At 40.5% G+C, this 15,685-nt stretch overlaps 2 protein-coding genes across 3 annotated transcripts in view; one reads left to right on the top strand and one right to left on the bottom strand.

Annotated features, from left to right (window-relative positions):
• GXYLT2 (glucoside xylosyltransferase 2) overlaps positions 1 to 5,951 on the bottom strand; it is a 109,966-nt gene extending 104,015 nt beyond the window's left edge. The window contains exon 1 of the mRNA XM_032325079.1: positions 5,911 to 5,951. Within this exon, the coding sequence (XP_032180970.1) occupies positions 5,911 to 5,936 (26 nt within the window). The 5' untranslated portion in view covers positions 5,937 to 5,951. The remainder of the gene's footprint in view (positions 1 to 5,910) is intronic.
• Positions 5,952 to 12,751: 6,800 nt separating this feature from the next.
• Positions 12,752 to 15,685, top strand: part of SHQ1 (SHQ1, H/ACA ribonucleoprotein assembly factor) — a 101,214-nt gene continuing 98,280 nt past the window's right edge. For both annotated transcript variants that reach the window (XM_032325059.1, XM_032325048.1), the window contains exon 1: positions 12,752 to 13,019. In XM_032325059.1, the coding sequence (XP_032180950.1) occupies positions 12,877 to 13,019 (143 nt within the window). In that variant the 5' untranslated portion in view covers positions 12,752 to 12,876. The remainder of the gene's footprint in view (positions 13,020 to 15,685) is intronic.

Raw genomic sequence — 15,685 nt, 5'->3', positions numbered from 1 at the left:
AGCCTGCTCCCCCACCCCTGCTTCTCTGCCTACTTGTGATCTCTGTGTGTCAAATAAATAAATAAAATCTTTTAAAAAAATGAGATTTCTCATCAGCCACAACATAGATGAAATGCAATGGAATAATATCATTAATGTGCTGAAGAAAGACTAGACTTCTGTAGCTTGAGAAATTGTCATCCAACTTAGAGGGTATAAAGGTAAGAAATACTAAAAGCATTCAATTGGTTGGGAAATTTGGTAATGGACTGAGGCTGGAAGAATTTTGAGACACATGATTCTAGATTTCTTCAAAGAGACTGTTGGTAGAAATATAGATGTTAAAGATGCTGTTGGTAACGGTTCACAAGGAAGTGAGGAGCATGGTAGAGAAGGTATATATTATCTTAGAGAAGACTTAAATCATCATAAACATAATGTTGATAGAAATAAAAATGCTAAAGGAGCTGCTGGTGAGGGAGATGAGATACATGTTATGGAAAACTAGAGGAAAAAAGATCCTTGGTATATAGTGTTAGAAGCTTAGGTGAACTGTTTCCTATAGTTATGTGCAAAGCAGAATTTGTACAGGATGAACTCAGATACTTAGCAGAGAGTGTCGAAGTTACAAACTGGCTTATTCTTACAGTGTTTAGTAAAATCTGAGAGGTAAGAAATAAATTTAAGGAAGAACTATTTTTTAAAAAGGTGGAAGGGAACCAGGACTTGATGATTTGAAAAATTCTCAGTCTATCCACAAGGTAAAAGATGTAAAAATTTAGAGGATTCGCTGTAAGGAAACTATGGTCTGGAGAGAAAATCACGGATGTGTCTGGACAACTTGTTGCCAGGATCTGGAAAGGATCATAAATTTGGAGTATTCAATTCCAGAGAGGGCTCTTTGAAGAGATTAGATATATGACGTATGGATCTCCTTAGTTATCTCAGCATAGGCCAAGAATGGAAATGATATTGTCCAGTTAAGACCCATGGGAGAGCCTTTGGTTTAATAGAGTGAATCCTCAGGCCACACAAGAGATCAACAGAGTTTTTGACAATGGCAGTAGAAACACTGCCAGCGTGGGCAGAAAGAAACAGATGGGACTAAATGAAGGAAGGCTGTTGGACCCCAAAAATTCTACAGACAGTAAACAGGCTGATAAAAAAAAAAAAAAAACTCAACTGCAAACACATGGTCTTATTTAAGAAAAAGAAAAGGATAACTCAGAGTGCACAACTATCGGCCCAGAAGGCAGAGCCGAGAGCCACACAGGGCTGTTCTTGGGCACTGCAAGCAGCTAAAGGAGTTTGCCTAGTTGGATTTCAGAATTGCTTGGGACCAATGATGCCTTTCTTTTCTTCTTTTTAAAAAAAATTTTAAAGAAATTTTTCCCCTTTTGAAACGTGAATGTTCATAATTGTTGTCCTATGCTCATCCTACCATTGTATTTTGGGAATAGATAACTTGCTTTCTAGTTGTATACATTCCTAAATAGAGAGACATTTTGCTGGAGGCTGAATCATACCCAGATTCTCACCCATACCTTATTTAGATTTTAAGATTTGGAACTTCTGAGCTGATAATATTTAGATGAGATTTTGGACTTGAGTTGTAGTGAGTTCAGAATTTGATGGGTATTGGGATGGAATGGATATATTTTACATGTGGAACGGTAGTGGATCCTTGAGGTCCACATGCTCTACTCCTTGGAACATGTCACCGTTGCCTTACATAGTAAGATGAACTTGCAGACATGATTAAGATTCAGATCTTGAAATGGGGAGATTATTCTGAATTATCTAGGTGGACCCTAAATGTAATCACAGAAGTCCTTACTAGAGAAAGGCAAAAAGATCTAAGGAGGAAGTTGGATTTCTAATGATGAATCAAGAGATTAGAGTGACTCAGGAAAGGGGTCATAAGCTGGGGAATTTAGCCAATCTCAAGACACTAGAGAAGTCAAGGAAACCTGAACCTCCAGAAGGGACCAGCTCTTCTGACATTTTGGCCTTTTTCCGCTGAAACAAATTTTAGACTCCTGGCTTCCAAAACTGTGAGTAAATTTCTGTTGTTTTAAGCCAATAACTCTGTGGTAATTTGTTATAGCAGCAAAATGAATTTAATCCAGAGGGTAAAATATAGCACATGAAGTCTAAAAGTGAATAATAAAATGAATAATAAACATATATTTTGAGAAGAAGGAAACTGAATTCAAGAAGAAGGAATGGGATGCAAGAAGCAGTAGTGAGTTAAGAAATAGGTGAAATATATGGACAAGTCTTAAAAAAACAGTACTTTGGGGGGCACCTGGGTGGCTCAGTGGGTTAAAGCCTCTGCCTTTGGCTCAGGTCATGATCCCAGGATCCTGAGATCGAGGCCCCCCCCCCCCCCAAAATCAGGCTCTCTGCTCAGCAGGGAGCCTGCTTCCCTTCCTCTCTCTCTGCCTACTTGTAATCTCTGTCAAATAAATAAAATCTTAAAAAAAAAAACCAAAAAAACAAAAACAAAAACAGTACTTTGAAGGAGTTTTATAATCTGGGTGTGACTAACATTTGTAAATAAAAACATGAAAAATCAAGGCAGACAGTTCAGAGGCAAGTTAAAATGTTAAGATCCTTGCTCTTGAGTTGTAATGAGAAGTTCTATCTTCTTTAGAAAGAAGATAGAAATATTGTTTATATTTTTCCTAATACAACCTAAAGTAGAACATTGACCCCTTTAATTTATCCCAAAGAGACTGGGAAAAACTCTGAAGTGACCAGGTTTACTGATTGGCAAACCACAGCTGGAGAGAGAAATTAAGTTCTGGTATAGAAAGTCAAAGTTACTTTTTTTTTTTTTTTGCACACCTGAATCTTGTGCTTTGAAAATTCATACCTAATATAGATCATAATAGTGCTACTTAGGGACATTATGGTTTCAAGACCATCTACTTTTTAGAATACCTTGACTCACAGTGCATGTTCACCTCATCACTGGAACAGGGAAGGAGGTTCAGAGCTCTGGTCTAAATGGAAGGTGGGCCAGGAGGTAGATGGAGAGAGAGGGAGGGAAAGTCAGGACCGTGATTTTATTACAAATAGCTCACCCAAAGGGCGCCTTCAACCCAGGAATTCTCTGGATGAACCCAGATGATTTCTCTATTAAAATGTAGAAATTGTTTCAAAATTTCCAGGCCATAGACATTAACAAAATTGAACTTCCCAGGACACTATGAAACAAGATGATGTTCACAAAAGACTAACCCAGCTGTGAGGTACCTGGGTGGCTCAGTGGTTTAAGCACTGGGAGGAGGGAGCCCGATGCAGGTCTAGATCCCACGACCCTGGGATCATGACCTGAGCTGAACTGAGCTACCCAGGTGCCCCCAAAAGAAAATAATTTTATAAAAAAATGTAGGATTTAGTATTATAAAGAAAAAAATCATGTACATGTTTAACAAAAAAGTGTGGAATATTAATCGTGTGAGTGTATCTGAATGATGAATTTATTTTCATCTTCATGTTTTCCTGTGTCTTATTTTAATAAGCAATCCCCTCAAAACCCCCAAAACTCCTATAAGTGGTATCTCTATAGTAAGCAATCCTCGCTTCTTTTAAAACTTAATAGAAGCAACCTTATTCATCATAGCCAAAGAGTGGAAACAACTCAAATGTCATCTAACTGGTAAATGTATAAACAAAATACATCCATACAGCGGGATACTGTTTATCAGTAAAAGGGAATGAGGACTGAGGCATGTTATAGCATGGAGGAACCTCAAAGACAGGCCACGCAAAAAAACAGGCCATGAAAGGCCACTTATTGCCTGGTCCCATTTATCTGAAATGTACACAAAAGGCAAATCTTGTAAGACAAAGTAAATTATTTGTTTGCAACTCCCAGTGTGAACAAGGATTAACTGTGAAGGTGCAGAGAGATTTTACTGGGACCATGAAAATATTCCACCACTGGACAATGGTGAGGGCTGCAAAACTCTATGTTAAAAAGCACTTTAGGGCACACCTAAAATGGAGCAGATTTTATGAAATGTAAACTACATCCCTATGAAGTTGTTTAAAAAAAAAAGCAACAACAAAAAACCTTGAGAAGAATTTGGTGAGAGCTCAGAGATGGAAAGGTGTAGAGTCTGTCCAGTTCGTTTCTTACGTGAAGGAAGGAAATGAGGTAAGAATGTTAGACGTTTTACAACTACAGATTAAAGCAGCTGGTTTTAAACGCTACCCTGGCTCTCAGGATCTATTAGGATGGATATCCTGTGGTATATCTGATGCCAGGGGAGAAAGCTTATCTAGATTCAGCCGCAAAGCAGGGCTCCCATTTCCCTAACCAATTGTGGGTTCCTGGAGGAAAGAGCCCACACCCTAGCCTTGGTATTAACTCCTGTGCCAACCAGCTACATGACCTCCCAGAATCTCTTCTTTCTCTAGGTTTAAGTTTCCTGATTTGTAAGAAAAAAAAAAAAAAAAAAAGAATTGGGTTGTACTAGATGGTTTTCGTAGCCCTGTTCAGCTGGGAAGTTATTTTCCTTGGCAATCAGCACACTCACCAATCGGCCCTAGACTCCTTTCCAAGCCCACTGCTTAGTGCTTCAATTCTTGCAGACTTCACATCAGATACGGTGAATTTATCTGCACTTTTGCTGGAGCCTTTGCTCGGGACCCAGACTTTGTTATCAGAAATGAGATGTTTCTAATTGTTCCAACCCCGAGCATTTCTCTATCTCTGGATCTCCCTGTTTTAATCTGTATACTCTTTGTTGTCTTTCACTGTTGCTCCATGTATCAGTCGCTGTGTTGCAAACCTCCCCAAAACCTAGTGACTTAAAATAGCAATGCATTTTATTATGCTAACGTTGTGTGAATTACAAATGAGGATAGGCACCCTGGGCATGGCTTACCTTTTCTCTCACAGGGCCAGAGCGTCAGCTGGAGTTGTTCAAAGGATTGGAGATGGCTGGGATGGGGCTACAACGCTGGTGCCTTGTTTCTGGCACATGGCTAAAATTCCCCTGGCTTCCATGTGGAAGTCTGCTGGGGCTCCAATGTCCAAAATGGCATCTTCACTCCTGTGAATGGTGACTAGGCGGGGATGGAGGAGGCAGCTGGGGCTGGCCACACAGCCTTTGCATGTAGCTAGGCTGGGATTCCCTGCAGCTTAGTGGTCTCAGGTTAGTTGGAATCCGTACACTGCGGCTAGCTTCCCACAGCGCATGTGCTGCAAGAGCACATGATAGAAGGGGCAAGGACTTTTATGACCTGGCCTTAAGAAGGCACGCAGTGTCACTTCTGCTGCATTGTCTTGGCTACCCAGGGCCAACTCTGATTCACTGTTGGAAAGGACCAAACGAGGGTGTGATTCTTAGGAGTGGTGGCTCATCATGGGAGGAGGCATCTTTGGAAACTGGCTACCACAATTGCTAAATCTTCAGTGTTTTATTTTCTTTACTAAAGTCTAAATTGAAGTTAGAAATCACATCTTTTACCTTTTATTATCTCCACTCACTTCTTCCCTCTTCTCAGAGCATCAAGAACGGAAACACATGTTTTATAGACAGTGGGCTGGAGGCAGGGCAACCTCAGGGTACCCAATCCTGGCTGTGTCACTTAGAAGCCATGGGACTCGGGCAATCACTCAACTCTCCAAGTCCAAGTTTCCTCATTTATAAAATATTGTTGGTGACAGAAAAGCTTTCTTCCTCACAGAATTGATAAAGGAATGAAATCACTTGGAAAAATGGTGAGTATACAATAAGCAATCAATAAATGCCAGCTATTATTGTTGACTAAATGTAGACCACACACTTATGGTAATTGGGAACAGTGCTGTCCAGATAAGAACTCAAGCATTATTTTCCAGAATGAAAAAAAGTTACATTAACTATGATAATGGAGGCAATTGGCTCTATGATGTCTATTCAGATTCCTTACCATTGGCTGGAGACTTCTGATGCCATGAAGACCTAAGTTGAAGTTTTCTTTTTTCTTTTTGTTTCTTTATGTCTTATCTAAATAGAGAATAGATCTAGTTGGCTATGAGTTATGATTTTAAAAATCACAATAAATGGTCGCTAAATATTGAAATGATCAAGAAAAACAAGTATAAATAAATATAACCCATAAAGGGAAAAATGATGTGAAACAGAAAAAATGTCAATGTAAGAAAAGAAGTGTAATAATTGAGGGGTGAAGGAACACGTAACAGAGAGTATATATAATCAGAGAGCAGAATGGGGGAAAGCCAAAGAAGACTGGAAGAAGGATCCAAGGCTATGTCTTGATTATGTACCAATAGCAATAACATAATTACTATGGGCATTTTAAACACTAGGGCATCTTACTGAAAGATTTATCCTTATTCAGGAAAAAAAGTGACTAATGTGAACTCTTCTGGGAAAACAATATAAAACAATCCATTTATGCTATTTTAGCTTGATAGAGAAGTGTTTGTAATGAGTTTACAATACATATAATCAACAGAAATTGTTTCAAGTTGCAGGGGAAACTATTTTTCTCTTGGTTAAAGCTCATAGTTTTATTGACCATTTTCTTCACAAGACAGGTTTTCTTTTGAGTAGCTGCAATAAATCAAAAGGCATTCAGGAAGACAGAGAGCCCCAGCAACCATTAAAAAAAAAAATACAAGCAAAATCAAGGCACAAGACCCCTCAGTGAAGAAATGCTTGGAAACAACCATGAAGAAAATTCAAGAAAGAGGTCATTGAGTTCACATTGGGGATTTCGGTTTTGAGAGGAAAGTGGGCATTCCAATCTATTTGGAAGGATAGAGCTGTAGCTTAGATGACATCTTAGACTGGGGCTCTAGGAAACAGAGTTTTCAGAAGGACAGCTGAATGCAGATGGTTTTGGGGGAATGGTCTTGGGAGCTATACCTGTAGGCAGGAGAAGGTGGGACTGGACAGAGGCCAACAATGCAATTATAACCAAGGACTCTGTCAATTCTACAGGAAGTTCCTGTAGTGGGGATGGCTTTCAAATTTGTCCCATATAAGGCAGGATGACAGGCCTTTGTATCAAGTATTACCCTTCTGGAAAGGGGTAATTTTATACAAGGCACTTCTCTGCAGTCAAGGGCAGTACCCTGTGAGGGACACAGTGGTAAGCCTAGATTCCCAGTATCCATAGGTAATCCAAATCTTCTGATTGTTTCCTACTTTTAACTGAAATATCACATACAATAAGGCACACAAATCTCAAATATATGGCTCTATGAATTTTTGCGTATGTGTATGTTCATGTAATCCCCATCCAAGTCAAGATACAAACTATGTTTGTATATCATCACCCATGTTTTTCTTATACCTTCTCCCAGTCAATAACCACCTTCACAAGGTAATCACTATTTTCACATCTATGGCCATACAGTAGTTTTTCCCCTTTTGAACTTCATATAAATGTGAACATATTCTAAGAACTCTTTTGGATCTGGCCTTTTTGACTTAATGTGCTTGTGTGATTCATGCATATTTTGTATAGCAGGAGTTCATTCTTTCTTTTTGCTGTGCAGCAGTACTGAGTGAATATACTACAGTCTGTCTATTGTACCCTTGATGGGCACTTGAATTGTATCCAGTTTGGGCTATTATGAATAATGCATTTATGAACATTCCAGTACATGTCTATTGATGGGTGATTACCACTTGTTTCTGTTATGCATCAAAGAGAGGAATTGCAGGGTGTTAAGACATACCCAAGCTTAACTTTATCAGAGTATATTGCCGAACAATTTTTAAAGGTGGTTGTGCCTACGTACAATCTCACCACAGCCTCTGATGCCAAAAGAGGTACATTTAGGTCATTTCTGCAAAAAGGACTAAAAACACATTCACTCTGAATCAAAGAAAAGATTAATTAGATTAATCATAACTAGATTATGAGAACTTGAAAAAAATAACATAAAAACTTGTCATGTATTTTTGGTAGATATTGTAGGTACAATTCTCTAGCAGTTCTGCAGAAGTGTAAAGAATGTTAAAGAAGGAGTTTCTCAAGATGAGTTCATGGGAAAGCGCCTGGGTGGCTCAGTGAGTTAAAGCCTCTGCCTTCAGCTCAGATTATGATCTCAGGGTCCTGGGATCGAGCCCCGCATCGGGCTCTCTGCTCAGCAGGGAGCCTGCTTCCCCCTCTCTCTGTGCCTGCCTCTCTGCCTACTTGTGATCTCTGTCAAATAAATAAATAAAATCTTTCAAAAAAAAAAAAAAAGATGAGTTCATGGGTCAGGTGCCCTACATTTATTTCCTGAAGCAGAGCCTGAGACAAGGAAGTGAATGCCTGTGATTTATCCAGGGGGCGTTTATAGGAGAAATCTATAAGGGAGGAAGTGAAGAAGGACAAGGAAAGGGAAAGAGCTGAGCAAAGATGTGGGCTTGGGGAAAGCCACTCTTGACCTGATCCCATAAGGAACTCTAGAGCATAAACATGCTGTAGTCATCTGCTCCTTTAAGGCAGTCTCTGCACCCCAGATCAGTTTTTACATTTGTGGGCCTTGATGGCAGGGTGGTGATGGTGGTGGTAATGACTTCCTGGAGCCTCCAATCAACTGAGGGCAGTTATTTTCAACTGTGGGCAATTTTGTCCCCTAAGAAACATTTGGCAAAGTCTGGGGAGATATTTGTGGTTGTCACAACAGCAAGGCTGGTACTGGCATTGGAAAGTTGGAGACCAGGATGCTGCTAAACATCTTACAGTGCTCAGGACAGCTCCCCACAACAAAGAATTATCTCCCAGAAATACCTGAGGTGGAGAAACACTGGACTGGGGCAATTCTTTGAAGAAGGGGTCAAGGGCGAGCCATTAATAACACTTGCCTGCTAGTGACAGATGGGTGCCCCGTTTCCATAAAGGGCAACTGGGCAGGGCATCAAAACAACACCTTCTGTAGATGTCTTTTATATATATGATGTTAAACAATGAAGGAAGCTTGAATTGCTGTTTGGTGAGCATTGCTATGTGATCTGCATTTCATCTAATGGGATGGGACTAGCATCTTGAAATATATGTTGCTAAGCCCTTAGCTACACACTGCACAAAAATGCTGCAAGAAGTTTACTGGTGTCAGCTGCAGCCATTTTAGATTTTCTTCAGAGCTTTACCAAGCTTGTAAGAAATTGGGATTGGACTAAATCCTACCTGAAATAACCATTACTGTGCTAGGTTATTGCCAGTGCTGTGCTCTTTTAAACAATGTAACTCGAACGGGCTGAAGGATTGGGGCAAGGACCAGAAAGAGTCGTGCTTAACTCTAAAGCGGTCATGGTCTGCTCTGTCTGCTCTGTCTGTTCTGTCTGTATCCTGTTGGGATGATCCCTTAAGCCTCTTTTACAATCCAGTATTCATCTGTAGATTATCCAAGTACTCATCCAAGCCCTCGTGGAAGCAGTTTATAACTGGGAATCGCAAAACTTAGGATGTCTAGTCTTATTGTATTTACTGTCCTTTTATATAAAAGGACAATATATTTTCAAACTTTGAAATGTTTTATCTAGTTTGTATTTCAACTTTTGCATTTTTTATTCTAGGATTGTGATCTATGTTTATGATTTTACTATTGGTTTCATCTCTTTTTTCCTTTCTCAAAACCAATTATCCCTTTGTTCATATTTTTAAGTGTTAGTTTAATATGGTACAATATTCTTGACCAAAAAAATAGCCAAATGGAAATATTGTAATGCTATGTAAGGTGAAAAAAAGTAAAAAATATAGAGTATAATACCATTTTTGTTTAAAAATCTTTCTATACTTTTCTCAGTAGGTAAGAGTGTGAAAGTAGGTATACCAAAATACTAACAAGGGTTAAGGTGTAAGTTCTGTGTAAGATCCCACCACTTCCCCAAAATGGCTCAGATAATGAACTAAAACCATAAATAGCCTTTTAAGGAAGCTATTTCCAATGTAAGTTAAAACTGTTCTTTGTGATAACACTGTCTTAATAGCCTATATGAATGCCACCTTCTGGAAACAAGAAGCATTTCACCACTAGAAGAATGCTGTAACAATAGAATTTTGTCATAAGGCTGAAATTGGAACTGTTTATTGAAAATATATTTTTAAATTTAATATTGAACCTAGCAGATTACAATCAAGTTTGTTAGAGGACAGGTTAATTTAATATAATCAGAGATGGCATATTATATACATGTCCTCAATAAAGGTGACCAAGGAAAAAACTATTTTTAAAACACTAAAGGGGATCCAGAAGTAAGCCTGAAGGAAAAAGAAAAATGAAAACAAATTTTTTGAATGGATCAAAAAATGATGAAAAAATTCATTCCTGTTTGATTTCCCCTACAACAGTTAATATGAAATGTTGAAATAATGTATTTTCAAGCAATGTCTCTATCTAGACGTGAAACTCAACTGACCCAACTCAACATGATCCCTGAGGCAATATACATAGGTCTAAAAAATGATCAAAGTAAAAAAATAAAACAATGTAGATTTACATATAGGGTGTGATAATGTGCCCATGCACAGACAGATGTAAAGTAACAGGGTACCTAGAAATGTACAAAGAAAGAGAAAACATTCTGCTGAAACCAATAATACCTTATATGATAATTAATTGGATTTAAATAAAGATACAATAGCTATTATTAATATGTTAAATAAAAATGTATGCAAGTGTATCTAGAGGGATTAACTTTGGGGAAGTAGAAGAGGGGACAAAAGTTAGACTGCAGAAGAGGGAAACTTTTCTGTAACATTGTTTTTTTAAAAAGAGAATGTATTTAACTTGTGTAATTTACCACTAATTAGAAATACAAAAATAAAATGAACTATCACCTAGAAGTAAAACAACAGAGCCCTGTTATACAGTTGCAACAGTCAATATTTTGTGATAATAGCAGATGCAATATATGTTTTTTACAAATAACAGCAGTATTGAACCCTATAGTCTGTTTATCGGTATGCAATCCTGTGTGTGTGCATTTGGTCAAATACAGAATAAAATACCTAGGAAGTACACAGCTCTACTTCTAAAGTGCTTTCACTTATAGTCTCCTCATGGATGGCATAGATCCAGTCTCAGTTATTTCTTTGGTATTAATAATTTTAAAATATTAATGCTTGTGACCTACAGGAATAAGGTCTCCTCATAGAAGTAAAGATTCTTTTTAGACTAGCTAATTTGAAATGATCCAGCCAAAGGCCTATCTCAAGAGACCTCTTGAGAGCTCCGCTAATTCCAAGTTTGCACCAATTCATTTTCAATATTGAGCGGCTATTATTTGTTAGGCTCAGTACGGTCTAAAGCAGGATGGCTTGACTCAGAACGTGAAACAGCTGGGTGAGTGGTAATATTGGAGGGAATCAACCCTATAGTATTTTAGAGGCTGGGCCCAGGAATCAGATTCAGTTGGGTTTCAATTCCCACTGCACAACTCACTGCTGTGTGATCCTGTGCAATCCTGGGGAGGATCCTAGAGGCCTACTTCAAAGAGCTGTCAGGAGGCAAATAGGAAATCATTATAAAGGATTTGGCACAGTGCTGGCACAAGGTAAGTATTCAATTAATTCTATTAATCCTTCTGCTACCCAGGAAATTGATGAACGTTTAAAGAGTACTCTTTCAGTTGTTTCACATATAACTTCTTATTTTGTGTTAATCAAAACTCCCAGAGTTAAGCAGATTGCTTTTGATTTTGAGACTTTTGTTTTACTTGCTCCTGCTAATGTTTTCCTAAGTCCTAATTAATATTCAAGATTCATAAAACTTGGAGGTTGTGAAGATTTTTGAAGTGATCTGGTCCACTCATTACCCCAGAGATGACTCTTATCCCTTTCCACTGACATTTCAAACCAGGAAGTAAACAGTATTTCCCGAATAGTCTCGTTTCTTGTGGAATAACAGGAAATACAACGAGAGGAAGGCAGGCTAAAGGAATATGTAGAAAAAGAGGGAGATGAGTGGGGCCGGCATTGGGAGAATCCGAGGAGCATGGACTAAAGGTGTATGGAGAAAAGTGACAAAAGGCAAGAAGGGAGACAGAGGGACGGCAGGCACTAACAGGGCTCAAGGATCAGACGTTCTGGGTTCTGATCATGTTAAGGTGCATGATTATAAGATACAGTACGGATCCTCCCTGAGTCGTGTTCTCTGGAGTTCATAGTGCAGGTTAGATGAGGTTAGTGGAGTGGACGCTCCATAAACGAGAATACTCAAATAAGGAATTCGGAAGGGGAGAGAAAGTAGCAGAAAAAGAGAGGGAGAGGGGAAGGGAGAGGAGGAGAAATGAGCAGAGAAACACGGAGAGGGAGGGAGAAAGGGGAGTTGGTGACCAGGCAGGTGAGGAGTAAGGGAAACCACAGTAACGACGCTGCTGTGGCTACTGCGGTGACTGCTTCCACACAGGTGCGTTGTTAGAGCTTTACTTGCATAATTACACGTTATCTTCACATCTCTAAGGGGCTAGCATCACTGTCATTTTAAAGAAGCGTTCTCTGAAACGTAGAGAGGGTTTGGAACTTTCCCAAGAACTCACAGCTAACAGGTGGCCGAGAAGGGATTCAAACGCAGGTCTTTCTACCTGCAAAGCCAATGCTGGTTAAAAATCACCTCTATGGCTCTCGAAACAGGCTTGATGGGTCTGAAGAGGATTCTTGTCCGGATTTCTCCAAGTTATATTCTTGGTTCAATTCCCGCGGTCAGATCCCCCGCGCTCCACGCCCTTTCTCGGTTAACAGCGCCTAGTCTCCATGGAAAACGGCGTGGGGGCGGGACTTCCTGCCCCACGCAGGCGCACTTCCGTCTCGAGCCGGAAGCACCCTGGCTAGCCGGCTGGGTCCCGGCGTGTGGGGACTCGCTGCAGAGTTTGAGTGGCGGCAGCGCGGCGGCGGGGAGCGTGAGCAGCTCGGACGCCGGAGTCCAGCGCAGTCATGCTGACCCCGGCGTTCGACCTCAGCCAGGACCCCGACTTCCTGACCATCGCCATACGCGTGCCCTACGCCCGGGTCTCGGAGTTCGACGTCTACTTCGAGGGGGTCGACTTCAAGTTCTACGCCAAGCCGTACTTTCTCAGGCGAGTTCCCGCTGTCCGGCCTCGGAAAGAGCGAATTTAGGGGATTGATGAGTTGATCGATTCATTCACTTTTTACTTACCCATTAGCTGCTTAGCGAGGAGGGAGGAAAAGAGCGAGGGAGCACTTCTCGGTTTACTGATTGCCCTTTTCCGAGATTTCCGCAGGTGCTTTTGGTGCTGACGAAGTGACTCCGTCAGGTGTGCGTTCCAGATGCTGCAGAAGCTCGTTTTCGCCTTTAACTTTGCTAAATCCCCACCGCAAAGAGATTTCCAGCCGCTGTAAATACGTGGCGTTTGGAGCCTTGTAACCTTTGCTGTTTCTGTCCCGTCAGCGTAGTTCCCGTACTTTTTCCCTGTTGTTTTCGTCCCGCGTTGGTCTTCAGCCTCTCCCCTGCCCTGGGATGGTGCGCGCTGACCTCCCAGCTGACCCGTCCGTTTGACTTTTCTCCTTCCCCGTTCTCTTTAGAGTTGTCTCGACGTCTTGGCTGACTGCTCCCCACTTCTTGATATTCTCTCCTTCCTTTGCCTCACGGACACCAAATGAGCCTCGTTCTCCTCCCTTTTCCTCGTCTGCTACTTCTCTCATTTTGTCCTTTAATTGTGGCGGTTGTCCATTCTCAATGAGGGCCTTTCAGCACTTGTTTGCATTTTCTCCTTGCAAAACTGTAACAACAGTAGTAACAGCTAACTGTTCATTCAGCTCACGAAGCAAATTCCGTATGCGTATTTATGTGTATCTCATTTCGTCTTGACAGCGCTTCTTGGAAATAGGCATTGATATTAGCTTTTTTTTTCTTTTAAGATTTTATTTATTTATTGACAGACGGAGATCACAAGTAGGCAGAGAGGCAGGCAGAGAGAGACAGAGAAGCAGGCTCCCTGCTGAGCAGAGAGCCCGATGCGGACTGGATCCTGGGATCATGACCAGAGCTGAAGGCAGAGGCCTTAACCCAATGAGCCACCCAGGCACCCGATATTAGCTTCTTTTTACAGGTGATGCTGTCGGGTTATTCTTCCTATAACCTTATCAGTCCCTTGTCCTTCCCTTGCTTGTTAGGTAAACTCCATTCTCCTAATCTTTCTCATTCAGGTGTAGCTGCAACTCCCTCTCCTCCCCCTGTGCTTTCCTAATAAAAACTGCCTCTTGAGTCAAGCTGGTTCCTTCACTGAGCCTGAACCAGTGTTGCTCCGGTTTCCATTAGGCCCTGACTTAATGCACCTACTTATGTATACTGTACTTTCCTATTTTTTAGTTCATTTATTTTTTATTTTTAAATTTTGTTTCAAGATTTTATTTATTTACTTGACAGGCATAGATCACAAGTAGGCAGAGAGACAAGCAGAGAGAGAGAGAGGGAAGCAGGCTCCCCGAGAGCCCAACGCTGGTCTCGAACCCAGGACCCCGCAATTATTGCCTGAGCCGAAGGCAGATACTTTAACCCACTGAGCCACCCAGGTGCCCCTTTAGTTCATTTATTAACTTTGGTTTATTTATGTCAGGCTGGATTTTTGGTTTCAGGGATATGGTGGTGTCTTGAGTAGTTTGCATTCTAGTGGTGGAAGAACAATAAAGGAGCAAGTAAACATATAATTAAAAATTGTGGTAAGTGCTTTGAAGGGAGGAGTAAAGTGCAGTGATAGAAAATGAAAGGGAGCCTTTTAAATGTTTAAATGTAATGTGGCCAGGGAAAGACTTTTCTGAAGAAGTGGTATTTAAGGCAAGACATGAAGAGTGGGAGTGAGGTGGTGTGGGTAGTAGTGAACATTTACCGAATTTTTATTACAGGTCTATACTTTATGTGGATTATTTCATTTGATTTTAGGACAGTACTACAAAGTAGTTTCTTTTACTTACATATGTTACAGATGAAGGATCAGAGGCCCAGAGAAAAGATCTTAAATGAGATAGGAATGTAAAATAAAAAATACAATAACAAATTTCAAAGTAGAAACCACTTTGCTTAAATTTGGGAGCTTTGATGAAGATAAAAGGTAAAAGGTTATGTATGAAACAGTTTAAAGAGTGTTCTTGGAGCACCTGGGTGGCTAAGGGGGTTAAGCCTCTGCCTTTGGCTCAGGTTGTAATCTAAGGGTCCTGGGATCAAGCCCCAGGTCAGGCTTTCTACACAGCGGGGAGTCTGCTTCCCCGCCTCCCCTTTTTGCCTGCCTCTCTGCCTACTTGTGATCTCTGCCTGTCGAATAAAGAAACAAAAATCTTTATATAAAAAAAAGTGTTCTTCACATGGGCTCATCCATTCCTTGGGTAGCAGGGGCTTGGAAGTTGGGCACACCTGGGTCTCAGCACACTTAATAGTTCTGGAACTTACAGCAAGTTATTTGGTCTCAGTTTCCTAATTTGTAAAATGGGACTGATATTAGGGATTCTAAAGAGTTTATGTGAAGGTTGAGATAATCCATGCATTGTTTTTATTACCATGCCTGGTGATTGCCCAGGCAAACAATTGTTCAACGAACAGTAGATATTTATTACAAGGGCCTACTGTTTCAGTTATCTGTTGCTGCATAACCAATCAAACTGAATGTTGTAAAACAATAATTATTTAACTCCCTTGTCCTGGTTGTATGTCAGGGTTTTGGTAAGGGCTTGGCTGGGCTGTTCTGACTTGAGATCTGTAAATCACTTGTAGTCATATGGTGGCTGGACC

The sequence above is a fragment of the Mustela erminea genome, chromosome 1, assembly GCF_009829155.1.
Source record: "Mustela erminea isolate mMusErm1 chromosome 1, mMusErm1.Pri, whole genome shotgun sequence".
Classification (NCBI taxonomy): domain Eukaryota; kingdom Metazoa; phylum Chordata; class Mammalia; order Carnivora; family Mustelidae; genus Mustela; species Mustela erminea.
The sequence above is the reverse complement of the archived record's forward strand: the minus strand, read 5'-3'. Positions and strand labels throughout refer to the sequence as shown.